This window comes from Myxocyprinus asiaticus, chromosome 27 (genome assembly GCF_019703515.2).
Source record: "Myxocyprinus asiaticus isolate MX2 ecotype Aquarium Trade chromosome 27, UBuf_Myxa_2, whole genome shotgun sequence".
Lineage (NCBI taxonomy): Eukaryota > Metazoa > Chordata > Actinopteri > Cypriniformes > Catostomidae > Myxocyprinus > Myxocyprinus asiaticus.
The window spans coordinates 27,386,998-27,414,053 of NC_059370.1; the positions used below are offsets into that span (position 1 = coordinate 27,386,998).

The 27,056-nt window shown below is 39.1% G+C and overlaps 2 protein-coding genes across 3 annotated transcripts in view; one reads left to right on the forward strand and one right to left on the reverse strand.

The window, feature by feature from the left end:
• Positions 1–22,271, forward strand: part of tmem255a (transmembrane protein 255A) — a 36,295-nt gene extending 14,024 nt beyond the window's left edge. For both annotated transcript variants that reach the window (XM_051657885.1, XM_051657886.1), the window contains 2 exons: positions 19,684–19,827; positions 20,371–22,271. In XM_051657885.1, the coding sequence (XP_051513845.1) occupies positions 19,684–19,827; positions 20,371–20,514 (288 nt within the window). In that variant the 3' untranslated portion in view covers positions 20,515–22,271. The remainder of the gene's footprint in view (positions 1–19,683; positions 19,828–20,370) is intronic.
• A 428-nt stretch (positions 22,272–22,699) lies between these two features.
• LOC127417689 (transcriptional regulator Kaiso-like) lies at positions 22,700–26,431 on the reverse strand. The gene is made up of 2 exons (XM_051657847.1): positions 26,154–26,431; positions 22,700–25,351 (listed from the first exon to the last, which is right to left on the reverse strand). Exons 1-2 carry the CDS (start codon positions 26,335–26,337, stop codon positions 23,427–23,429), a joined length of 2,109 nt encoding a protein of 702 aa, XP_051513807.1. The 5' UTR covers positions 26,338–26,431; the 3' UTR covers positions 22,700–23,426.
• Positions 26,432–27,056: the final 625 nt, after the last annotated feature.

The following is a 27,056-nucleotide window of genomic DNA, read 5'->3' on the forward strand; positions in this document are numbered from 1 at the left end:
GAGATTGAACACATAATAATAAAACAAAATCTTAGGTAGGCCTAGCCCACCTTTGTCAATCGGCCTGTGTAGTTTACTAAAATGTAATCTGGTGCGTTTGCCACTCCACATAAAAGACTTCGCTATTCTCTCAAATTGCTTGAAATAAGAGAGGGGGACATCTACCGGGAGAGACTGTAGCAGGTAGTTAAATTTTGGAATACAGTTTATTTTAATAACATTAACCTTCCCAATCATAGATAAATGTAATGAAGCCCACCTGTCTACATTGCTCGAAATCCTTTTTATTAAAGGGTCAAAATTAACTCTAACTAAATCAGACAAATTTGTTGGGAATAAAATACCCAAATACTTAATGCCCTGTTTGGGCCACTGGAAGGCGCCTGGCTGGAAGGCTGCTACTGGACAGTACGCTGTCAAAGCCAAAGCTTTGGAGTTAGACCAACTGACTTTGTATCCTGAGAACTTGGAAAAGGAATTAATAATTGTGTGGAGGCAAGGCATATATCTAGTGGGGTCAGAGATGAATAACAAAATATCATCTGCTTAAAGTAGACGCTTATGTGCCACGCCTCCCGCCATCACCCCTGGAATATCATCCTCTTTTCTTATCGCGGCTGCTAATGGTTCCAGGGTAAGACAGAACAATAATGGGGAAAGAGGGCAGCCTTGCTGGGTGCCCCTATTCAGAGTAAAATAATCTGAAATTAATCCATTTGTTTGTACCGCCGCTACTGGGTGTCTATAAAGTAACTTGATCCAACCAATAAACGTACTCCCGAACCCATACATTTCCAAAATCTTAAAAAGATAATCCCATTCTACCATATCAAATGCGCCTTTTCGGCATCAAGTGAGATGGCAGCGACCGGAGTCTGATCATTCGTCACTGACCACATGATACTGATGAAACGTCTAATGTTATCAGAAGAGCTGTGACCCCGAATAAACCCCACCTGATCTATATGTATAAGAGATGTCATAACTTTACATAATCGGTTAGCCAAAATTTTAGCCAAAATTTTTACATCTAGTTGGATCAGGGAAATTGGATGGTAACTCTTACACTCGCTTGGATCTTTGTCTTTTTTAAGAATCAGACTGATCCGGGCTTGCGTCATGGTTGGCGGAAGCTTTCCATTCTTTAATGATTCCGAATAAGAGTGACGCCATGCGAAGGGCAGACATGTGAGAGACAGCTCTGCGCACTTTGCTAATTTTTAAAATTATTTTCATTATATAATCCGGTGAAATTCGATACACCCAGTTACACATTTGCTGTTTGAGGTTAACATGGCAAAGAAGTCGATATCCTTGGGCTCTGGAGACATTAAAAGACACTTACGGGTGCAAGATGAAAGCCCAGACAGGCCTGTGGACCGGGGACTCGATTTGGAATGGCGCGGCAGGAGATCCAGCGTCAACTGTCCAACATGTCGGTGATGCTGACGAAGGTACTTGTGGACTTGGAGGATCTCGCTGTAATATGGCGATCGATTACGGCGATGGAAAAAAATGAGCTAGTCACAAGAGTGACAGATGTTGAAAAACGAATCGATTATTTGGAGTCATCAGAGAGGGAATTAACCGCTAATCCGCTCGCGACCAAAGTTGATTTGGAACGTGTTCTTGAAAAGCTTGAAGATCTTGAGAATAGAAGCCGCAGGATTAACATTCGAATTGTTGGAATTCCTGAGCATGAGGAGGGCAGAGATATGGTGAAATTCCTAGATGAGCTTTTCCCGAGTATGCTCGACATAACTGGCCACATGCTGGAAATCGAGCAAGCTCACAGAGACCTGGCTCATAGATCCGCTGAGGGAGGAAGGCCCCGATCGATTCTGGCCAAATTTTTGAAATCATCCGATAAAGATCTCATGTTGCACCAGGCGAGGAGCAAAGGAAAACTTTCTTGGAAGAATTACAATATTTTCTTGTTCCCACACTTTTGCTCTGATGTTTCCAGCCAGACTGAGAATAAACACCAAGGACGGCAGTAAAGTATTTACATGTCCCAATCAGGCAATGTCCTTTATTGAAACAATGGGTGAGTAACCATTGGATGTTTTTCTTGTGAGTGGATTGACTCAAAGTACATACTCTGGCTTTCGGAGGAAGTTGGGTGCCATTTTTGTTTCTTTTTGCGTTGGCTCTGCCGAGTGGTTGGAGTTTGTTTTGTTTTGTGGATTAACACTTTTCCTTAAAGAAACTTTTGCATTGACGGAAGATCACTTTTACAATAAAGTTCCCGGGCAGATTGAGAATAGACACTACGGATGACCGCATAATATCTACATGCCCGCACAAAGGGTGTCTTTTATAAAGTTGGCGGACTGTGTAAATCATGGGATATACTTATATGCGGCCTCCGAGTGAATTGACTCTTGACCATCCAAGGAAATGGGATGCGTGTTTCGTTTCCCTTTGTGCTGGTTCCGCCTAGCGGTTGGAGCTTGTTTTGTTAAATAACATTACTTCGGGACAGTTATGGATGAATCTGTCAGTTCCTTGTGCATATGCCTCCTGTTGGCTCAGTATGATTTGTGGAGTATTTTCGTGGGTCATTGGAATGATTATGTCATCTGCTGCACTCATCAGCTGGCTCACTGAAGATTTGTTTGTCTGTCCCAGGAAACTGAACGGCTTTATATCGGCTGGAATTTGTTTTGTGAAGGAACACACCTTTGAGACAGTTCTGTGAATGAGTCTACACGTTCTTTGTGTTTATTCTGCCTATTGGCTGGGGTTTGTTTTACAAAATATTTGATGTTATGTAATTTTGCCTTACAAATTTGTTAGGCAAAATTGAGCAATCCGATGGCAAAGTTGTTGCGGGGGCTCTCGTAGGTGTACATAGACTCTTTGAGTTTAAAGGGATTGACGCCGGTTGGCGCTTTCGTGTGTGGGGTTAATACGTATGTTTTTCTTTTTTCCTGTTTGTTTTGTCGGGGGGGATGTTCAGGGTTTTATTGTTGAAATATGATCTTCATAATTTTGTTTTTGGCACACAATTAATTTTTTCTATTATATCAAAATGTCAAATGTTAATAAGAGTGTACTATCTCTCTCCACATGGAAACTATCTCTCTCCACATGGAATGTGAATGGGTTGGGGCACCCCATAAAAAGAAGGAAAGTTATTTCTTAAACGTAAGAAATATGATATAGTGTTTCTTCAAGAAACACATCTTTCCCTGCAGGAAGCTGAAAAATTTGGGAAGATATGGGGTGGACATGTTTTCTTCAGTGTTGGCTCAAGTAAGAGCAAGGGAGTCATTATATTGGTAAATAAACTTTTACAATTCAAATTTTTCAAACAGTTTAATTATAAATTAAGAAGAGTTATTATTGTTTTAGCAGAAATTCAGGGGCAAAGTCTGATTTTGGCTAATATTTACGCACCTAACGCTGATGATCAGAGCTTTTTTATAGATCTTGAAGGGATGTTGCAAGCCACTGGCACCCCTCGTGATATAATTTTGGGAGGAGACTTTAATCTTTTGATGGACTCAGTCCTTGATCATAGTGAAGCAAAAGTGTGTAAGCCCCCTAGAGCAACGTTGACACTTCACAGGATGTGTAAAAATCTTGGTCTTACAGATATTTGGAGACTTTTGAACCCATCTGGTAGAGACTATACATTTTTTTCATCAGTCCATAAGATTTATTCTTGAATAGATTTTTTTTTATATCCAAATCCCTCATTTCATCTGTTGTTGATTGCTCAACTGGAAATATCTTAGTCTCAGATCACGCCCTGGCGAGTTTAGAGGTGTTGCCACATATAGAGAAAAATAAATCATATAGTTGCCGCCTTAATGTGTCCCTTTTGCAAAATCCTGATTTCCAATAAATGTTAAAGACTGAAATCAGTGTTTATATGCAGACCAACTGGTCCTCGGTATCCTCTGTGGGCGTGGCTTGGGAGGCACTTAAGGCGGTTCTTAGGGGTCGGATCATACAGTATGCCTCATTCATCAAAAAATCCAAAGCACGAGAACTTGTGGAGTTGGAAGGAAATATTAAAAGTGCTTAGGCAGAGCTGAAACGCCGAATGTCGTCTGATGGCCTCAGAGAATTGACCCGGTTGAAATACAGATATAATACTATTTTGTTGCGAAAGGTGGAGTTTTGGCTACTCAGGACAAGACAGTCATACTTTGAGTTGGGGACTAAGCAGGGAAGCTTCTGGCTAGATATATAAAGCAGAGAGAGTCTTTTTCTACCATTCCCTCAGTGAAATCTGCTGGTGGTGAAATATTTACCTCGGCCATTGATATTAATAATGCTTTTAAAGAATTCTATCTTGATCTTCATAGTTCCACATCTTCTGATGAAGATATTAGAAACTTTGTGGAACCATTAGAACTCCCTATGCTGACAACTGAGCAAAAAAATTATCTTGATTCTGAGATAAACTTGGAGGAGCTTGGCGAGGTAATTAAGGCCTTGCCTACAGGCAAGTCTCCGGGGCCAGATGGCTTTGCTGCTGAATCTTTGAGATCTTATGCTAAAGAATTGGCTCCACTTTTGCTAGAAGTTTATACGGAATCATTAAAGAATGGAAAGCTTCCGCCAACCATGACACAAGCCCAGATCAGTCTGATACTTAAAAAAGACAAAGATCCAAGCGAGTGTAAAAGTTACCGTCCAATTTCCCTGATCCAGCTAGACGTTAAAATATTGTCAAACATTCTGGCTAACTGATTGAGTAAAGTTATGACATCTCTTATACATATAGATCAGGTGGGGTTTATTCAGGTCCGCAGCTCTTCTGATAACATTAGGCGTTTCATCAATATCATGTGGTCAGTGGCGAATGATCAGACTCCAGTCGCTGCCATCTCACTTGATGCCGAAAAGGCATTTGATATGGTAGAATGGGATTATCTTTTTAAGATTTTGGAAATATACATGTTCGGGAATACTTTTATTGGATGGATTAAGTTACTTTATAGACACCCGGTAGCAGCGGTACAAACAAATGGATTAATTTCAGATTATTTTAATCTTTTCTAAATTCTCAGGATACAGAGTCAATTGGTGTAAATCCGAAGCTTTGGCTCTAACAGCGTACTGCCCAGTAACGGCTTTTCAGCCGGGCGCCTCTCAGTGGCCCAAACAGGGCATTAAGTATTTGGGCATTTTATTCCCAGCAAATTTGTCTGATTTAGTTAGAGTTAATTTTGACCCTTTAATAAAAAGGTTTTCGAGCGATGTGGGCAGGTGGGCTTCATTACATTTATCTATGATTGGGAAGGTTAATGTTATTAAAATGAATTGTATTCTAAAATTATCTACCTGCTAAAATCTTTCCCTGTAGATGTCCCCCTCTCTTATTTCAAACAATTTGATAGCATAGCGTCCTTCATTTGGAATGGTAAGCATCCCAGATTACATTTCAATAAGTTACATAAGCCGATTGACAAAGGTGGGCTAGGCCTACCCAAGATTTTGTTTTATTATTAAGCATTCGGTCTCAGATATTTGGCTCATTGGTCTCTTCCACCTGAGAGAGCCCCTCCTTGGTTTTGTATTGAACAGGAAGTTCTTGCCCCTATTTCGCTATTGCAAAACCTTTCTATCAAACTAATTGGAGAAGTTAAGTTATACCCCATTGTCACGCATTTGCACTCGGTGTGGACAAAAGTGTCCAGAGTGTTTAATTTGGACATTTATTTAAATGTTGCCTCGAGCATATGGCTGAACCCCAAATTATGTATCAACAAGTCCCCTTTTTGCTGGTCAGAGTGGATTGTGAGGGGGGTTACTACACTCAGTGACCTATATGAGAGTGGAGTGTTGAGATCCTTTCAAAATTTGGTTTGGCTTTTTGGGATTCCCTGGTCTCAGTTCTGTGAGTGTTTGCAACTGCGCCACCTGCTCTGTACTGTTTTTGGGAGTAGTTTACACCCTTTAAAGCAAGATACTCTGGGAGTGGTGATTACTGCTTTTGGAAAAGGTCATGAGGCATCAGTGTATTACTCCCTGCTAATTCAGAGTCTGGGCAACAGAACTTTAAATTCTCTAAAGAGATTATGGGAGAAAGATCTAAACTTGGTATTGGAGGAGGGAGTGTGGTCTAGGATTCTAAATAACATCAAGTCTGCATCTAGAAATGCAGGTTTCGCCTTATGCAATTCAAGATTTTACATAGAGTCTATTGGACCCCCTCTAGATTGCATAAGCTTGGTCTTAAAGACACACCCACCTGCTGGTGATGTCAATCAGAAGACAGAGACACAACCCATGTTTTTTGTGGATGTGTTAAGATCCAAGAATTTTGGTTGAAGATTCAGAGTTTTATGTGTGAGGTATTGGGCTCTCAAATTTTCTTTTGCCCCAGACTCTGTATTTTAGGTGATGGGGTGGTCATTAATATGAAGAATAAGCACATAAAAAACTGGGTTCTAACTAGTATTATGATTGCCAGACAGATAATTTTAAGGAGTTGGAAGTCGGCTGGAGCGCCCCCATTTCAGGAGTGGTGTTCGGAGATGGGCAGGGTTGCAGCTTTTGAGGAGGGGGCATCCAGAAGACTGGGGAATTTAGACCTGTTTGTGGAGAAATGGGGCAAGTATCTGTCTTTTTTGGAGGGCTCTCGGGGAGGGACAGTGGAGAGAGAGGTGTAGAGGATGTATGAATCAATAAAAAATGTTAAACACACAAAAAAAGAACTGGATCGCTGATGCATTGTTAAACTGCCAGAAGGAGGTGAAGCCACCGGAAGTGTTCGAGTGGCCATCTTTGTATGCTTAAACTGTCATAGAGCATCAATGACTGACAGGCGAAAACACCCCCATTTCACCGTCTCCGACCTGTGGATACAACAGATGCATTTCGCCCTCTAGTGGCGATCATGTTTAATGTTTGATTTGCTTGTTATGGCTAATATTCGTTATGAGGGAGAAGATATATGCAGATCGCGATGTCAAAGCATCCACCTGCCAAAGGATGAGGGAAAACTGTCCACAAGTTGTAATGTAAGTAGGAAATTTCATTGTCCTCCAGTCAAACCCGTATCAGTTTAAATTTAACCAGCTTTGCTTTCAGTGTTGCCAACTTAGAGACTTTTTCGCTAGATTTAGCGACTTTTCAGACCTCTTTAGCGACTTTTAGGACAAACCTTAGCTACCTTCTGTAGAAGAAAGTTGCCATTACTGCCCCACGAGCGCGTGGTCTTGCTTTCCTGCTGGACTCGGAGGCACACCTCATAGTTTTTTTTTGTAAATATGCACATAGTTTATTTTTGTAAACATGTACATAGTTTTTTTTTTTTTTTGTAAATATGCTCATAGTTTTTTTGTAAATATGCACATAGTGGTTTGTTATGGCTGAACGCTGTGTGAGAGAAATGACAAGAAAGTTTCTGTCGTTTCTAACTTTCTCTCAGAGTGATTGATAGATATTGACATTAGATATTAATAGGGTATTACAGTATGTACGGTAAGCACAGAGAAGCAAACACATGTAAAGGGCGGACACTATGCAAAATGCAGTGTCACGAATATGCTAATTAGCGTATAACGTCATCTAGCAACATTTAGCGACTTTTCGAGCAGGCTTAAGCTACTTTCCATTGAAACTAGTTGGCAGCACTGTATTGCTTTGTTTGTCTCCCTCAATCTCAGCGCCCACTGCGTGTGATAGAGGGAGAGAGAGATTGCGCACTCTTATTCAATTGACCGTGAGAAAAAGGCACTTTTTAATAAAAACATAAAAAAGTAACTGAACAAACACTTCGATTATCACAATAAATAAGTCTGAAAATGTCTGTTTGTATCTTACCTCAGTTTCAGTGAACTTGTTTACATTCAGCTGATCTGTTTGCCGATGAAGTTTGTTAGAGGTGAACACTGTTTTATATACAGTAGATATACAGTATTAGATATACAACTTGCTCGGGCTTTCAAGAAACAGGAAGAAGTCCCAACTTTAAATAACTAAATAGTTACATGTGTAGGACGTTTGCATTGTAGGGATGTACATGCAGATTTCAGATATACAATCTGTGATCAAATGACTAATGTTTACTCGCTGAGATGAGATGAAATCAATAGGGACATTGGAATGTTTGGGCATAGTAATATGGCGGCGCAGTGGCTTAACTGATATGATGTCATGAGCAATCCAGTTTTATATATATATATGTGTGTGTGTGTGTATGTACGTATGTGTATAACTATTTTTTATTATTATCTATGTCTTGTTGCTGTTTTTGTATTGTTGTACACTGGAAGCTCCTGTCACCAAGACAAATTCCTTGTATGTGTAAGCATACTTGGCAATAAAGCTGATTCTGATATATATACAGGTGCATCTCAATAAATTAGAATGTCGTGGAAAAGTTCATTTATTTCAGTAATTCAACTCAAATTGTGAAACTCGTGTATTAAATAAATGCAATGCACACAGACTGAAGTAGTTTAAGTCTTTGGTTCTTTTAATTGTGATGATTTTGGCTCACATTTAACAAAAACCCACCAATTCACTATCTCAAAAAATTAGAATACATCATAAGGCCAATAAAAAAAACATTTTTAGTGAATTGTTGGCCTTCTGGAAAGTATGTTCATTTACTGTATATGTACTCAATACTTGGTAGGGGCTCCTTTTGCTTTAATTACTGCCTCAATTCGGCGTGGCATGGAGGTGATCATTTTGTGGCACTGCTGAGGTGGTGTGGAAGCCCAGGTTTCTTTGACAGTGGCCTTCAGCTCATCTGCATTTTTTGGTCTCTTGTTTCTCATTTTCCTCTTGACAATACCCCATAGATTCTCTATGGGGTTCAGGTCTGGTGAGTTTGCTGGCCAGTCAAGCACACCAACACCATGGTCATTTAACCAACTTTTGGTGCTTTTGGCAGTGTGGGCAGGTGCCAAATCCTGCTGGAAAATGAAATCAGCATCTTTAAAAAGCTGGTCAGCAGAAGGAAGCATGAAGTGCTCCAAAATGTCTTGGTAAACGGGTGCAGTGACTTTGGTTTTCAAAAAACACAATGGACCAACACCAGCAGATGACATTGCACCCCAAATCATAACAGACTGTGGAAACTTAACACTGGACTTCAAGCAACTTGGGCTATGAGCTTCTCCACCCTTCCTCCAGACTCTAGGACCTTGGTTTCCAAATTAAATACAAAACTTGCTCTCATCTGAAAAGAGGACTTTGGACCACTGGACAACAGTCCAGTTCTTCTTCTCCTTAGCCCAGGTAAGACGCCTCTGACGTTGTCTGTGGTTCAGGAGTGGCTTAACAAGAGGAATACGACAACTGTAGCCAAATTCCTTGACACGTCTGTGTGTGGTGGCTCTTGATGCCTTGACCCCAGCCTCAGTCCATTCCTTGTGAAGTTCACCCAAATTCTTGAATCGATTTTGCTTGACAATCATAAGGCTGCGGTTCTCTCGGTTGGTTGTGCATCTTTTTCTTCCACACTTTTTCCTTCCACTCAACTTTCTGTTAACATGCTTGGATACAGCACTCTGTGAACAGCCAGCTTCTTTGGCAATGAATGTTTGTGGCTTACCCTCCTTGTGAAGGGTGTCAATGATTATCTTCTGGACAACTGTCAGATCAGCAGTCTTCCCCATGATTGTGTAGCCTAGTGAACCAAACTGAGAGACCATTTTGAAGGCTCAGGAAACCTTTGCAGGTGTTTTGAGTTGATTAGCTGATTGGCATGTCATCATATTCTAATTTTTTGAGATAGTGAATTGGTGGGTTTTTGTTAAATGTGAGCCAAAATCATCACAATTAAAAGAACCAAAGACTTAAACTACTTCAGTCTGTGTGCATTGAATTTATTTAATACACGAGTTTCACAATTTGAGTTGAATTACTGAAATAAATGAACTTTTCCACGACATTCTAATTTATTGAGATGCACCTGTGTGTGTATATATATATATATATATATATATATATATATATATATATATATACACAACAGTTAGTTCCGGTCCTCGAATCTGATTGGACGAGAGACGTTCCATGAGCACTGATGGTCTGACACCATCAGCACTCAGAGGCTTCACTGTGTGTGTATCACTCCGCTTGTGTTCGTGCCGTTCTAAACTAAAGTGTAAGAGCAGTGCAGATGTGATGAGAGTTACTGTTTGTCCTTTTTTTTTTTTTTTTTTTTTTTTTTTTTTACATTACATATGTTAGCCAGCAGGTGGTGGCAAAAGATCATTTTTGTGTGTAATATGAGTCGGTGACATGAAGTGAATCCGCCTCAGGCACTGTTTACATACAACAGCACTCATGCTTGCTTGTATTACTACACTACTAAAGCTAGGAAATAGCTTTAAACGGCTTTAAAATAACAACTTCAGCATTACGGCTCATCACAGCTGAGAGACACAACAGACTGATTGATTACAGAACTCAAGGCGCCTACCTCTTACTGGAGTTTCCACATTGGATACATACTGTTTAAAATGGCGGAGGACATTGTGGTTTCTATAGTGAATGACTCTTGAGCACCAGCTTGGACGGCTATTTTACCACTGAGAAAGCTAATCTTCAGAAAGCTGACATCATCTCTGCTTGGGAGTGGCAACAGGTGATCGCACACGCTCCGTCTCTCTCTCTCTCTCTCTCACTCACTCACACACACACACACACACACATCCATCCTTGTTTATCCAATAACTTGTCAGAAACAGCACAAGCCCTGATACTATTTCTGAAGTGACATTTTTGAATTACTAAGGAAGGCTTGGACGCATCATTTGGTTTGAACCAGCAACGGCAGATTCTGATCCGTCATGTAAGAAAGTAGTTCCATGCACAAATGCGTTTTTATGACCGTATTGAGTTTTTCCTAATTTTTTTTAATTTACTTGTTCATTGAACTGTTGTATATAAGCAATATCACACTCGCAATTGTGCTATATGGCCCTAAATCAGTACTGCTGTGCCGTAGGTAATATAGTGCTGATGTAGGGCCATATCGCACTCTTGCTCGTGTGATATTGCTTATATATATATATAGGGTGGCTTCCAAGATGGCGCCTTGCTAAGTCGAACTTTTCAGAGCTCCTGACCAAATTAAAACTCTCAAAAAACTAGCTGTTTCTGAATATTATCTAGTTACAATTGCTGTCTCAGACATTTGTGCATTCAACTAATAGCGCTGCAAACATGCCAAAGACGGAAAAGCGCAAAGAGCAATCGGACTGTGTTGTCGATGCTAGTATGGCTGTCCACGATTATGCCTCTCCTGTTGGAAACGAAACAGATTTTTCTGTGACTCAGCTCCCTGTCACCCCAAGCAAGACACCGGCTCAAAAGAAAGGCAAAGTCCCTAACTCAGATGAACTGTCTGATTCTGCCGTCATTACACTCTCCTCACTGATTAATTCTCGGTCTGATGTGCTAGAGGGAATGATTAGCACTAATGCTATCAAGATAGAAGCTCTAAAACAAACAATAGACTTTGTGTGTGCCGAAGTACAAGATTTGAAGAAGAATGCGAAAGACTTTGATGACAGGCTTAAAACTCAAGAGCGCCTTGCGGGCACATGTGAAACACGCATTGCTGATCTGGAGAGGTACTCTCGTCAGTGGGACTTGAGATTATTTGGGATACCCGAGACACACAAGGAAGACATCAGATCCACGGTCATTCAAATCTGCGGTGAGACTTATCCTGAGGCCAAAAGCAAGTTCCCTGATGTTATTGACACTGTGCATTGGCTCTGGAAAAGAGGTGACAACGTGAAACCTCGCACCATCATCATGCAGTTTACCTCACGGGTTGTCCACAATGCCTTGTGGAATGCTGCCAAAAAATCGCAGTTTCTTAATGATAATGTACTGCACATTGCTGAGGATCTGACTTCAACAGACCGGGAGATACGGAGGCATCTGTGGCCTCAAGTGAAAGGGCTGCAGGGAAAACGGCATATTACATTGGAGCCTGTGCGTTTATTGACGGAGTGGAGATATTATCGTGAACTCCATTAACAGTGCCGTGTTTGATTTTTGTTTTTCTAAGATGGTAATCATTAGCCATCTTCACAGCCCCTAAGAACACCACGTATTACAGCTGAGCTTCCAGACTTTAGCAACAGTCATTTGAGCTCTGCTTCTTTGATTTTTATTTTGATCTTTTAGTCAATTTTGACTTTATGCCTTTGTTTTGATACCTGTTCATAACTGTTTGTTGTCGTTTATTTATTAATGTCGTTTACGTTCATTTCTCTCAGTGCCAGAGGACTAAGAAACAATGTGAAGCGCAAAGCACTTTTTTTGTTTGTTAAGAAGCACGGGTCAGACTTTTGTTTTTTTCAAGAAACCCATTCCACTCAGGACGATACTAAATTTTGGAAATCCCAGTGGGGCAGCGATGTTTGGATATCTCATGGCACAGAGCGATCTGCAGGTGTTACTATTCTGAAAAATTTGTTAGTGGTTTTATTAGGTCAGGCCACCTTAATTCTCTTAAATATTTACAGATATAATTATTCTCAAGAAAACTCAAATTTACTGGATGAGATAAGTGACAGTATACAGCACTGGTTAAATAAATATCCCAATGCTTTACTTATTTTTGGTGGGGATTTTAATATGATGTTAAACAGTGATTTGGATAGATTTCCCCCTAGAACTATCTCTACAAATCCAATTATGGATGCTTTTATGACATGGTTTAGCCTTGTTGATATCTGGAGAGTAACATACCCACAGCAGAGACTCTATACTTGGAGCAGCAAGTACCATTCTAAGCAGTCTCGAATAGATTAATGGCTTATCTCCCAAAGCCTGGCAGATAGCTTCAACTCAGTCAATATTCATGCTACACCTCTTACAGATCATAGAGCTACCTCTCTTAGGGTTAGTCTTTCTGCATCCCTTAATTCCAGTTCAACTCCTTCTTATTGGAAACTCAACAACTCTCTTCTCCAATTTGAATATGTCAAAAAGAATATTATCTTACTAATAGAGCATCATTGGAGTAGAGCTTTAGTACTGAATTCTTATTGTTGCCAATGGGAACTGTTAAAATTTGAAATATGTAAGTATTTTAGAAAATTTGGTAATAATTTAGCTAAACTTAAAAGAGCGGAGGAAAATAAGGTGGTTTCTAAAATTGCAACCTTCTCTCTTAAATCCCCTGAGCTGCTTTCTGAAACTGATAAGCTTGAGTATGCTAACCTGCAGTGTAAATTAGATGAGATCTATACTTATAGAGCACAGGGTACCTATATAAGATCAAGACAAAAATGGGTGGAGACGGGAAAATGCAATTCAGCATATTTTTTCAGATTAGAAAAAAGTCGCTTAAAAACCGAACTAATTGAAACCCTGAATGATGATGGGACAGTCCCTAATAATGCACAAGAAATTGCACATTTCTGTGCTAATTTCTACAGTAACCTTTACCAATGCAATTACTCTGAAGCGGCAGCCTGTACATTTTTGGAATCTGTTAAAAATTGTAGGACTATGTCAGATAGATAGGCTTGATTAGTAATTTGGCATAACGTGCATTTTCCCGGTGGGCCGACGTACTTTTGGGCCGATCAGGGGTGGACTGGCCATCGGGAGAACTGGGCCGGCCGCAAAACGGGCCGAACGGGCCACAATAAGCTGAAATGAGTCGCCGCATTATGCAGAATGGGCCACCAAATGGCTCCGCAATATGCAGAAAAGGACAGAAAATATGGGCAGAAAAGGACCAACCACCCCCCCCCACCCCCCAACAACAACAACTAAAAGGACAGCGACAGCCCCTCTCCCTGCTCAACTACTTTTGGGCCAGTTTCTATGTAAAATCCCGGGCCGATTTCTCTTCCCAGTCCACCCCTGTCTGCGACAATGAAATTACTCTAATAGAGGTTAATAACTCAATTATAGAACTCAAAAATAATAAATCACCCAGAACTGACGGGCTTACCGCAGAGTTTTACAAATTATTCTCTGAAGAACTGTCCCCTTTTCTACTTAAGGTCTTTGAAGAAAGCATACAGAATGAAACTCTTCCCCCTACTTTGACTCAAGGTTTAATTACTCTAATTCCAAAACCCAAATAAGATTTACTTTTAATTGACAATTGGCATCCTATATGCTTGCTTAACAATGACTACAAAATCCTAGCTCTTGTGTTCTCTAAAAGATTAAAATCTGCACTGGGCTCCATAATAGAAGAGACACAGTCCGGTTTCATGAAGAAAAGGCATATAGCCAAAAATATAAGATTAGTTATTGATTTATTAGATTATTCAGAATTAATACACGAGGACAGCTTTATTCTCTTGTTAGATTTTGGGGATATGTTCTGCAGAGTAATTAAAACCCTTTACAATAATGGGAACTGCTCAATCAAATTAAAAAATGGCACTTCACAAAGATTTAACCTGTCTAGAGGAGTAAGACAAGGCTGTCCCATCTCCCCCTATTTATTTCTACTGTCTGTGCATTTACTTTCAACATCTATAAGTGAAAGCAGTATTTGAGATATCAGTGTTGCAGACAGGCAGATTATTATTAGTCAGTTAGCGGATGACACCACCTTATTTTTAAGAGATGCTTCCCAAATCCCTCTTGCAATTGATCATATAAAAATATTCTCTAAAGCTTCAGGTCTTAATCTAAACATAAACATTAAATATATTAAATATATAATTACTAACAAAGTAAGGGAAGTATCATTTAAATTATTACATAGATTTTACCCAGCCAAAGTATATTTAAAGAGATTTAAATTAGACATGGATACAAGTTGCTCTTTTTGTGGTGCCCCTAATGAAACTGCTCTACATATCTTTTGGGATTGTCCTTATACTTATTTTGGATAGATTTTTGTAAGTTTATTAACCAGAACTTACTCTTGGGTTTCTCAATGTTGTTTAAGGATTTGTTGTTTGGTTTCTATTGCATCAACAAAGCAAAAAAAGAATGAGTATTTTCTTATTAATTTATTATTGCTACTTGCCAAATTTCACATTAATCGATGTAAATTCTGTCATCAAAAACCCTTATTTATTTATTTATTTATTTATTTATTTTAAGAAATCAAGCAATACATTCAAACTATTTCACCTTCAAAGAACTCCAAAGCCCTTAAGATAGTAAACCTGTGCCACCTCTTATATTATTTTGCTGAACTTTGGTGTGTAATACATTATATTTGTATATTTGGTGCTTCTCGCTTATATTTGTATGTACTACTTTTATTAAGTTTGTACATCTGTATTTGTTATTTATGTATGTTTATCCTTAATATAATATATATATATATATATATATATATATATATATATATATATCAGTGGTCCTTCCTGAAAATCAGGTCTCCCTCTGATGTCACAGCAATTCCATTGGCTGAAGGACCTATTAATGGGTACTATATTCACTGCCTGAGTAGAAATCCTTTAAAATCGTTTTATGATGTATGTCGATATAACTTTGTAAATATGACATTTAATGACTTTTAAACCATAAGTTACACATAATAGTATATAAGTGAAGTTATAGATTGTGAAATTAAAGATGTGTCAGTGTTTGTGTTTTTCAGTTAGCCTAGACTTCAATGACATGCTATCACGATAACATGATAGATTTTTGCTCAGGCATTACAAACGGTTACCCCCATTGGGACTCGATTTACCAGGCAGACTTCCACGTTGCACAATAAGGTGGATATTCTCGTAGTGTCTCTTATCTTGTGCTGGTTTCTTCCTTGTGGTTTCCTCTCAGTTCCCTGTCCTGGTCATTCATGTTTCCCATTTGTCTGTTTTTTGTTTTTTGTCTTTTTGAACTGTTTTCTAATTTTTATTAGATTCTAGGTCCAGTGCTTTCTGTTTTGTTTTTCTTGTTTGTTTTGTTTGCCAGTTTTGCTTTTCCGTTTTTGCCCTCTCATCTGAGATTTGGTTTGCTGCCCTGTTGGCATCAGACTCTGGCTTTTGTTTTGGTTTTTGTGTATTTTTTGTAGTTTTTTTCTTTCATTCATTAAAATACTTTAAGAGTTTCTGAATGTCTGTACTTTGGTTCTGTACACAAATACCTGACAGAAGAAACCAGCCAGTTCTGAACCCAGCAGACAGTCTTTTTCCTATGGGTCTGTTCCTCCACCCAGCTTCCGTCTGGCAGGAATCGATTTCCCTGAAGCACAGCTCCTTACACAGAATTTTTGGGCTGTCCTCAGGGTGGCTGGCACATTTTGAAATATGCCATCGCTCTCCTTAATTTGGACCAGGAGCTGTGCTTAGGCAAAACTGTTCTTAAACACCTGTTCCTTGCTGGACTTGATGAACCTTTCAGCTCGGAGGAGTTGGGGGGAACTTTTTTATGGCCCAGTTGGTGAGTGTTGAACCACACCTACCGGCTTAGGGAGATGGAGGCCCTGCTCAGGGGAAGGACATCCACAACGGAAAACACCTCCTCTTTGTCCGTGCCCCACCTTCCCTTGGGTTGACAACTAGCCAAACTTATCCAAAAAATGAGGATTGCTGCAGCCCCCCTGGAGGCGCCTGCCATCTACCCTTCTGCTCTGGAGTCACCTGACTTTCTTCCCACACCGAGGCTGCCTGACCTCGTCCCCTCTCCAAAACCGCTCCCTTCCTGGAGTCGCACCCCCAGGCACCGTACCTCGCTCCCTCCCTGCTCCGGAGCCGGCCTCTTGGTTTTCCCCCTCCCACCCTCTCTTGGTCTGTTCCCTGCATTCCTGTTATGCCGGTCCCCTCCTGGTCTGTCCCCTGTCTTCCTGCTCCTCAAGCCCTGCCCTGGACTGTTCTGCAGGCACCATCTTGGTATGTCACCTATCTTCCTACTCCACCAGCCCCGCCCTGGACTGTTTCACCGGCCCCACCATGGACGCCTTTGTCTCCACTACCCAAACACAATTTTTTGGACTTTTTGTTGCTGTTTTCAGGTAGTTGGACTTTCCTCCTCCCTTCTGTTTTTGTTTATTTGTGGTCAGGTGGGGACACCTGGAAGTCGTCCCGTGGAGAAGGGGTAGTGTCAAGTTCCCAACACTCTTGCTGAGTTTTAATTTAATGTCGGGATCCTGTCACGTGTCTTTGTTTTGGTTTTGTGTGTGTTTTTCTCCATGTGCTCTGTCTCGTGTCTTGACCCCACCCCTCGTTTGCCTTGTTATCTGTTAATTTGCCCCACCTGCCCTGCTTGTTTGCCTCCTGATTTATCCCCCTTTATATTCTCCTTACCAAAGTTCACACCACAGCTGAATGTGGCCCAAATCAGATTTTTTTTTTTGACACTTTAAATATAGCCCATATCAGACACTGGTCTGAACAGCTGACACTCTTTAACTGACCTGCATGCATAAAACACTCCCTGAGCATACATATGCCAAACTCAGACATTATTAAAATGTATAATGAATTAACTTATTAAAATTGTTATTAGCAGTTTTTATTTATTTTTTATTTTTTTTTATTTTGCCCAAATAGGACAAACAATGTCTATCTAACAAAATATCTGCAAGTGATGGAAGACCAGATGGATAGAGTAATTTTAATTAAGTCATTTGCATCAAAGTCAGTCATTTTGAGACATCATAAAATTGAAGAACAGCAGGAAAAATTGCATAATATATTTGTACGGTAAGAGTTGTTTTCTGTAATCATTTCACATTTTTTACTGTGCGATATTCAAACGAACCGCTGAACCCAACTGTTGAAGCCTATAATTTTCTTTTCTTACAAAGGAAAAATGCATTAACTAGAAAAGTTATGAATTGAAATGAAAAAATGTAAACCATAACAAGCATAGCATGCGGTAAATCAAACACGCATGAAGTGACGAATGTTCCGTTAGATCTGTTCAGACTGAAGTCACATTGGGGAAAAAATCAGATACGTTGTGGCCCAAATCGTTTGAAAATGTCAGATTCATAGCGTTTGTGACTGTCTACATGGTCATCCAATTAACAGATCTATGTCACATGTGAGTAAAAAAATCAGATTTGGACCACATTCAGCTGCGGTGTGAACGTAGCCATTGTGTCTCTTGTCTTGTGCTGGTTTCTTTCTTGTGGTTTCCTCTCAGTTCCCTGTTCTGGTTATTCATGTCAGTCTGATTTCCATTGTTTTCTTGTTTGTTTTGTTTGTCGGTTTTGCTTTTCCATTTTTGCCCTCTCATAGGAGTTTTAGTTTGCTGGCATCAGTCTAGGCCTTTTGTTTTGGTGTTTGCATATATGCAAATTTATTTTATTATTATTATTATTATTTTATTTTTATTGTATTGAAAGACTTTAAGAGTTTCTGACTGTGCGCTTGGGTTCTGTTTACAAATGCCGGCAAAAGGGAGCTGTTGGCGTAATTGTGAAGTTCATGAGGCCCATTATACACATAATTTATACTTATTCCCCATATTAAAAATATATTCAAATACAGAAATTCGATTGAAGTTGGCCCTGATAACTTTACTCTTGGTATACTACCTCCATTACTAAGAAATTACAGCAATACACTCTCAGAGTAATTACAGTTGCACAATTAAAGCAAATTACACATACAAATCCCCACGAATGCAAGGATGAAGTGGAGAGAAATAATATCAAGAATGACAAGGATGTAGTGGAAGGAAATATATTAGTTGGGGAGATCAATAACATGTTACATTAAGAACCTAAAATTTAAACACAGATGGGAACTGTATAAAGAATTAATGATATAATATTAAATGATGATAATTATTTTGCTTCAACTTTTCTGTTTAATTGGTTAAATGGAAATGTAATTTGCAAATATACTGCCCTACAAAGGCAAAATACAAAATTTAGTTATGACTGAAATCAGGTCTCTTAGACTATGATCTAGAGTATGACAGACAAGTTTGGCTCTTATGCTAAAATTTGAATAAAACATGGTGTGAAAATGCAATAACTACAAAATCCACATCAAAATAATTCAAGACATTTTAGTTTCAAGTCATTTCAGATGTTTCAGTGTTGATGTAATTACTGAGTTCGGCCTTTGTAGGGTAATAAGGATATAGGTTTTTTTCTTGTGAAACTATTCATATATGAATTCATTTAGGTAAATATACTTACTCTAGCACATGTAGTGTGATTTTGAGGAGCTGAGGTGGATGGAGAGGGATATATTTGATTAGCTGGAGCTGGGGAAAAAGGAGCCTGTGGTACATTAACAGCGGCCCCATCACTGTCACCGCTAGAAGTACCACCAGGCTTCTTTATGGGCACCAAAAACCTATGCATTGCACAAAAATATCTCTGAATCTCTGATTTGCAGCAGCCAACTCTTGAGTGTAGAATGCGTAATTGTAATTCGGCCAATGATAAAAATGGGAAAATACTTAAAATTTCTGGTGCTATTTTGTGATTGGATGGGGCGGTCTACAGCCCACACTCAAAGTTTGCAACACACAGCCTGGCCCCATATTGCTTTTCACCACTGCACAAATCATAAAAAAAATCATATATTTTATTTAAAACCATGTTTGCCTAATGTTAGATTGGGTGGGCAAGACTCACGTATGGCCCACCCATGCCTACATCCTGCCCTGTAGACAGACAGACAGACAGACAGACAGATAGATAGATAGTTGAGTAACACTAAATAAGCACAATGCAATACATAGTATACAGCATGTTCATTTCTGTACATATGGAATTCTGTATGATTCCTGTGCCATTTATTGGGTCTTTTGCTTTTCTTTAATTTTTGTTTTAATTTTTTTTTTTTTAAGATGCCTACAGCAGCACCAGATTCCTGTCAGCCAGAACCTCTTCCTGTACCTCCACCACCAGAGACGCCTGGCCCCACCACCTCCAACAACTCTTTATACAACACTGCCCCCTGCTTACCTCCATACACTGCCTATGACCTTCAGGTAATTTGCATTCACTATGGACTTTTAACACAGTTAATTTGTGTTAAAAGTGATTCACATGGGCATTACTGGATACTTTTTGTATTTATAATTCACACTGGCAAATTATACATAATAAAGATTTTGCTATACCGTCTATACAGCGAGAGTTACATTTGCACAGCTATCAGAGGTCAGGACTGCTTTATGTTATTTACATGAGACAATGACAAAGTAACTTGGGGTAATGCAAAGGCTTATATAATGAGAAGCTGTTTTTGTACCGATTCCTTTTGCTTATATTTATATATAAGATTTGGTCATACTTCCCTCCTTAAGTTTGTTTGTTGACATTGAAAAAATTTGGTAACATCTAAATTAACTGGTTTGATTCAAGTCAAAAATATTATTTAGCATGTCTGAATCAATCTGACTACATTAGGTTACAGCAACAAAACTAATTTTAAGGGTTAGTTCAGGTAGAAAAAAAGCTTCATTTTAATATAAATTGTAGTATACCACATTTTACAGTGTGTGCTATAAAAATGTAATGTGTATTCACAGGGTGCCAGCATGTTCCCTGACTCTTCAGGCCTGTCTGATGACTCCCAGTCTGGAGCCAGTCACATGTGGCCACATATGGTCCCACCTCGTTATTCTCCTCCTTATTACCCACCTGATGAGAAGCCCCCACCATACAGCCCCTAAGGGACCAGCCTAAGGAGCAAGGAAACACATTTTGCTGCCAAGAGTTAGCTGGCAAGTGGGCATTTTGGATATTAGTGTAACAAATCATTGAACAATCATTGTTCTAAATGAACAACCAAAGCAGAGGAGGCTTTTGAAATTTAGTGGCCTTATCTGCAGCTGCAGGTTATTGAGGGAAAACAGTATAGAGAGACTACAGCATTAACCACAGGCATTCATCACCACAGAGCCGATGTAATATGCAACATTAAACCTTGACAAGATTTGCTCAAGTCAGCAAAACTGATGTGTAAAATATTCACATCTTTTAGCCTCTATTCAAGAGGCCTATACCTAGAAACACTAGCCTCACCATGAGAGGAAGATTGTTCACAGATAAGCCTTAAAATGTGTCCGCTTTCAGTGTACTTCCACCTGGCTCGGCAACTCTTCTCTTCATGTTACAGGTAATGTCTGTGGATCTCCTTCTTGTGCTTTGTGATTCTGCCATCCTCTGCCTAAATCAATAACGTGAATGTCTCCCTTCCAAAGTGGCACAACGTGTCTGTTTTGCATTGCCTCTGCTATAGTGGTATAAGGATCTCATATCTTATCTTGCAATTGATTTGCACTTTATTGTCTTCGGAATTTACTGTACTCACACAGTTGTAGATTATTACTTGAGTTATTTTTAACTGTTTTGGGCAGCTAGATTGCAATGACCTGTACATATTTTAAGGCTGATTCCTTTCCTGACTGCTTAATTAGGATGCAAGATCTTTCTTTTGCAATGTCAAGCACACAATCAAGTCACAAATTCAAATAATCTTTTGACAAAATATCCTTTGCTTGACTTATGCAAAGTTATAAGTTCTGAAAAATGTGTTCCTCTCACATACATCTGCCTTTTTGTGTTGCTGTTGTTTCTGTCTAGAATGTCATCGAATGTAAATGAGGCTTAGCTTTATAAGAAACAATTAAACTGTATAAACTGAAAACACTTAAATGTCGCTGTGTAATAACAAAGACATTCGATATTCTCTCCACATTGCAAATGTGTTCAGTTTGTGTGCAATGCTGTACATTTTGTACATATACAGAACAATCAAACTAAAAAAGTATGTCTTAAGACTTCTAGTATTATTCTTTCATCCGTTTGTGTTCACTGTGAATGTTAAGTTTATACACTGCACTTTATGTGTCTGATTTGTATCAAGAACATTGTCCTTTAGTGAAGCTAAATTCAACAATTTTGTAACTTCCTGGTTGATATTTGGGTGCAGCTGATGGTGATTATACAGTCATATGCTACAAAGAGAACTCATAAAGTGGATCTTTGTCTTGATTGTTAATTTTTCAAACACATTCATGTTTACCATAATCAGTGATGGCATTGTTTACCTTTGATGTAAAAATGTGAAACATTCATAGTATTTAAAAATCTTTTATGTATAGTTGGAAAGGATGTCTTTTTTTGCTTTTTAATTATCAGACCCTTGTATACTTACCGGTATATATTTGTCAATGGCATTTGACATTCAACCATTTGAATCCTTTCTATCCTGCATCGTGTAGAATCACACAATACGGATTATACTCATTAACTGGTGCATTACAACATGCTCCTTGGTTATATCCACTCTGATATGTAGGGGACATGAGCAGGAATGTTGGCATGACTGATTATGACTGATGATTTGGTTATCACCAAAGTAGAAGACTTACCCTGAAAAATAATTATCATTCACATGATGCTCCTGGAAATAAAAGAAATACACACATACTTTAAAGTTGTATTTTATTCTATATTGCACTAAGACCTAATAATAAATAGGTTTCAGGAAAGGGAGAAATGGTTAAAATGAAGGTCTTTAGTACTATTATGTAGATGATGATTACGGTGTTAGAGCACTTGTGTTCTGACAAACAGAAGGCATATTAAATGTCGTCAAAGATTCTTCACACTCATGAACTGACAAAACTATGCTGAAAAAACAAAAAAATATGTACAAAATATTTTATTGAAAAGGAGAGGTCCTCTGTGCCAATATTTGATTAGCTTGAACATTTCAGTATTTCTCGAGACATGATTAGAGGGATGAATATTTTTCTTCAGGTTCCCATGTTTATGCTGTCTGTGGAAACTTTGTGAGAATATATGGCCAGCATATACATTTTAAAACATAATTAATGGACAAATGACAAAAACATTTTGCATATTTACTCCAACCTTCTTAAAACATAATAACAATCAGCAAAAACTATAAATACAAACATTCAAACTCTTACTGCAGGACCAAAACCTGCCGTTAACATGTATCCGTCTAGTGCCAAACAATCATTAATAACTACAATAAGAAGTAGACTAAAAAATCTAAATGATTTTAGCATCTCTTTCCAATGGAAATCTGAATATGAAAACAATAATTTAGTCAGTATGATTTAGGTACAACACAGTTACTTTTGGACTTATTGATGTAACACTCTCCCAAAAAGCCTTTACACATTAAAGTTACATAACTGTAAAAAAAAAATATAACAAATTGTATTTGCAAAAGTCTGTACTTGTTCCCTGCTAATAACATCCAACATTGTTGTACTGTCCTCAGAATGGAACAGAAAATACAAAAGTACATTTTAAAGAAATGGCAACTCAACAGATCTAATGTTACTGTACATAAAATATGTATTATATCTGTTTAATTAACCATGTGTTATCTGACAAAGCATTATTAAGATTCAAGTTGATGAGTTTAAACAGAACTGCAAACCAATGCAAAGTACTACATGGTTCTAAATGTACATTACCAAGAACAAAAAGCACCCTGAAACTACTGAAAGTTGATGGGACACAGGAGTTTAGTTTACAAATCAAATCAACTGGTCCAGACAATCAACCAAGGCACCTGAGCCAGAGCAGCAAACAAGCTTGCTCAGTACGTCTCTGGTATAACAAACTCAAATTCTGTTGTGCTTTCAGCATTTATTTGGTTGACAGGTTGTGGCGGTGGTCCTTGCGGTGGTGGTCCTTGCGGAGGTGGCTGAGCAAGAGCTTCTGGCCTGGTATGTGTCTCAGGTTCTGCAAAGATGTCACTCCAGGCCAGTGCTTTGCTTTGGCTAGACGGAAGCTCCTCGCTTGTAAAGTGCGCTTTACTGGGGTTTAAATGTTGAACAGTCCCGTCTTCATTGATCACTGGAATCCCCAATGAGTCCTCAGATACAAAGGAATACGGTTTGAACTGCACTGTTTTACAAGGCAGTACCCGATACAAGTTGTTGCTTGTGTCATCTTTCTGCTTCCGTCCTGAAGGGTCTTGGTTGTGAACTTGCTTGCAGTGACCAGACAAAACCTGATAATTGAGAAACATTTCATTGCACAGTAAACACTGGTACCGTCTTTCCCCTGTGTGACTGATCTCATGTTTGGTTCTGTATTCTGCGAGGGCAAAAACCTTGCTGCAGTAATGGCACGGGTACTTTCTTTCCCACGAGTGAGTGTTAAAGTGACGCTTGAGACTTGTTCGGCACACATAGGGACGCTTACACACAATGCACACATAGAAGGTTTTTCCGTCCATGACAATTTCGTAGTGATCCTCCTGATCCAGCTTGAGCTTCTTTCCTCGAGGCGAGTTACCAGACACATTGTCGGCACCAGGTGACATCTGCGATTTTCGACCTTGGGTGGCTCCCTCCCCTGGGTCCTCCTTTAAAGGGACAATGTCATAGGTGTTCTCACCTATGTTAGCATATACTTTACACCCCGTCGATAACGAATCAATTTCCGAGGCTTTGTCTAAAGTTATTGTCGTTTTTGCAGAAACTGCCGGTACCATGTTTATTCCAGTTCCTGTTCCATTATTTGTGCTATAGATTGACCTTACATCCGACAGTCTGATTTTGTCAGGAATATCTGATGAGTGCTCTAGAAGAACCGTTTTCTTTTGCACACCAAGCACCTCATTGTTTTCTAGAGGCAGTGAGGTGTTTTGAGGCTCTGGAGTGAGGCTGTTCTTGCATGCAGGGGTGTGGGGCTCACTGGCTGAGCTGGTTCTTACAGGTGAAGTGAGAATACTGCTACTGGCGTCTGGGGACATCACAGGGCTAGCAAGAAGCACTGCGTCTGGCTGGGGCTGAAGGTTGTTTTGGAGTGATGTATCAGAAGGAGGCTTGTCTTTTCCCTCTTGGCCTTTAGAGACAATTCCTTCCTCATTTGTGACTTTTTGTTTTTTAGCCTCTGGCCCTCCCTCATTAACTTCTGATATCTTGATCTTTTGAGCTGGTGAGGCTTCTGTTTTGGAGATGAAAAGAATGTCATCATTGTCTGAGTCCACTTCCTTTTCTGTACCACTGCTTGCCATGTTGAACTCTTCAGCAGACAGTGAGAATGTCTCAGTAATGATCGGCATATTCTCTGTTTCAGTATCATTCTTCTCAGAGCAGTTAACACTGTTATCTCCTTCTTTGGACAAGCCAGGTAATCCCTTGACTTGTGCAAGTGGCGTTCCTAAATTGGCAAGAAAGTTCACACCCAAATTCTGACCGGCACTAATGAGATCCTGAAGTCTGTCAGATCGAACTTTGCATATTTTAGATGTGTATATGTAATTCAAGACCACCTCAAATATATCTGCCTTGATGAAGTTCAACTCTACAAGTTGTCCAGCAACTGAGAAAAGTTGGCGAAAATAGGTGCTTGAGGCGGACAGCACAACTTTGTGCGCGCGGAACTTGCGCTTTTGCACAATTATGGTGACATCACAGAATAAACCACTGTTTCGTTGCTCACTGATGGACTTCAGAAATGATGTGGTGTACTGAGTGTCTTCTGCAGATATCAGCTTTAGTTTCGACATCCCTGTGAAGAAAACAGTAGTCTTAAAGGATTTTCCAATATTTGCTTGAATAGAAAACCAAATCTATTAAAAACAAAAAAAACAAACAAACAATGATTTCAACTGTAGTGAACATTAAGGCTATCACTCTACATTATACAAAGATTTCTACATGGATGTTGCTGTCACAGGCAACTTTTAGCTGTCTACCTGTCAAGCAATGATATAAAACACTGATTCTCTGTTGTTCGCAAAAAAATAAAATAAAATATTAATAATAATAATAATAATAATTATATATATATATATATATATATATATATATATATATATATATATATATATATTGCTATCGCGTTGCTGTGCCGATCCAAATATACTTTATAAGTTATATACTAATAAAATAAAAATAAACTAATAATAATTTTAAATTCAGAGCAACAAAATCTGGACACCGCATGAACACAAGAATCAAAAGCAGGCTAGCTGGCTAGCTTTGCAATAACAAAAGGCAAGCAAAAGCGGGTATGCGGCGGAAAAGTGGCATAAAGGTAATGATATTAGTCTAACTTGCGTCATGAACAAAATGCAATTTCTGTGAGGCAACATATTTTTGTTTGTGCCAATCAGAACTGTTAGGACCCGGTGGGCAGCGGTCAGTCTGCAAACAAAAACAAATGGTTCAATGAAACTCTCCCTCCTGATTTGGCGGCAGGTCGCGGCCTATCTGATTATAATGCACAGCAACGCATATGTAGGTTAAACATAATGCATTTAATTTTTAATATCCCCCATTATTGTAAATTAATTCCCAGAGTCATATACCTGCAGAGCGACCCGTTAAAATCCACGATTCCCTTTGTTGAGAGACAACAATGACAGCGAGAATGTGCGTCGGTTGAGCGAACAACGCAACGAGCTGGAGTTCCTTGTGTGAGATGAAAGAGTCTCGCGCTGCGTCTCGTGCACCAGCCGACAGGAGTCGCAAAATAACAGTCTGCCACTGCATACGTGTGATGAATAACAATTGACAAACCAACAATGCCAACCTTAAAGCTCCTTGATGCCGACGTCTGTTTGTTCACTTTATTTCGCTGGTTGTGAGGCTGAGGCTTCAAAAACTGTTGGTATTAAATTAGTGAATATGCAGTCTAATTTAAATCTCATTTACCCAAGTTAAATTTAAAGGGATAGTTCACCCAAAAATAAAAATTCTCTCAGCATTTACTGGCCCTCATGCCATCTCAGATGTGTTGACTTTCTTTCTTCTGCAGAACACAAATGAATATTTTTTTATAAGAACATCTCATTCAAAAAGCACATAAAGGCAGCATAAAAATAATCCATAAGACTCCAGGGTAGGGTTGAACCAGCTTTCCGTAAGATCTCACTTAAATTGGGACGTAAAGTTAAAATGAAGGGCTTTGTAACTACTAGTTAGTTTGTAACAAAGTCGCTGCTTAATTTGGTTGCACCACCTGTTTTTAAGGCAAGACTTAACAAGTAGGTCGTAAACTCTCTGTAAAGTAACGCGTAGTCGCATAATATGACGATTACGTGTATTGATCCAATAAGCAACCTTCAGATTTGTACACAGCAGTGTTAAAAAGCCATGCATTTTAGTTTTATCTTGATACAGTTGATGTTCAAACCTTGCTGACTCACGTAACTGTCATCTGTATTAAATTATATTCCCATTGAAATATGACACATAATAAAAGTAGATTT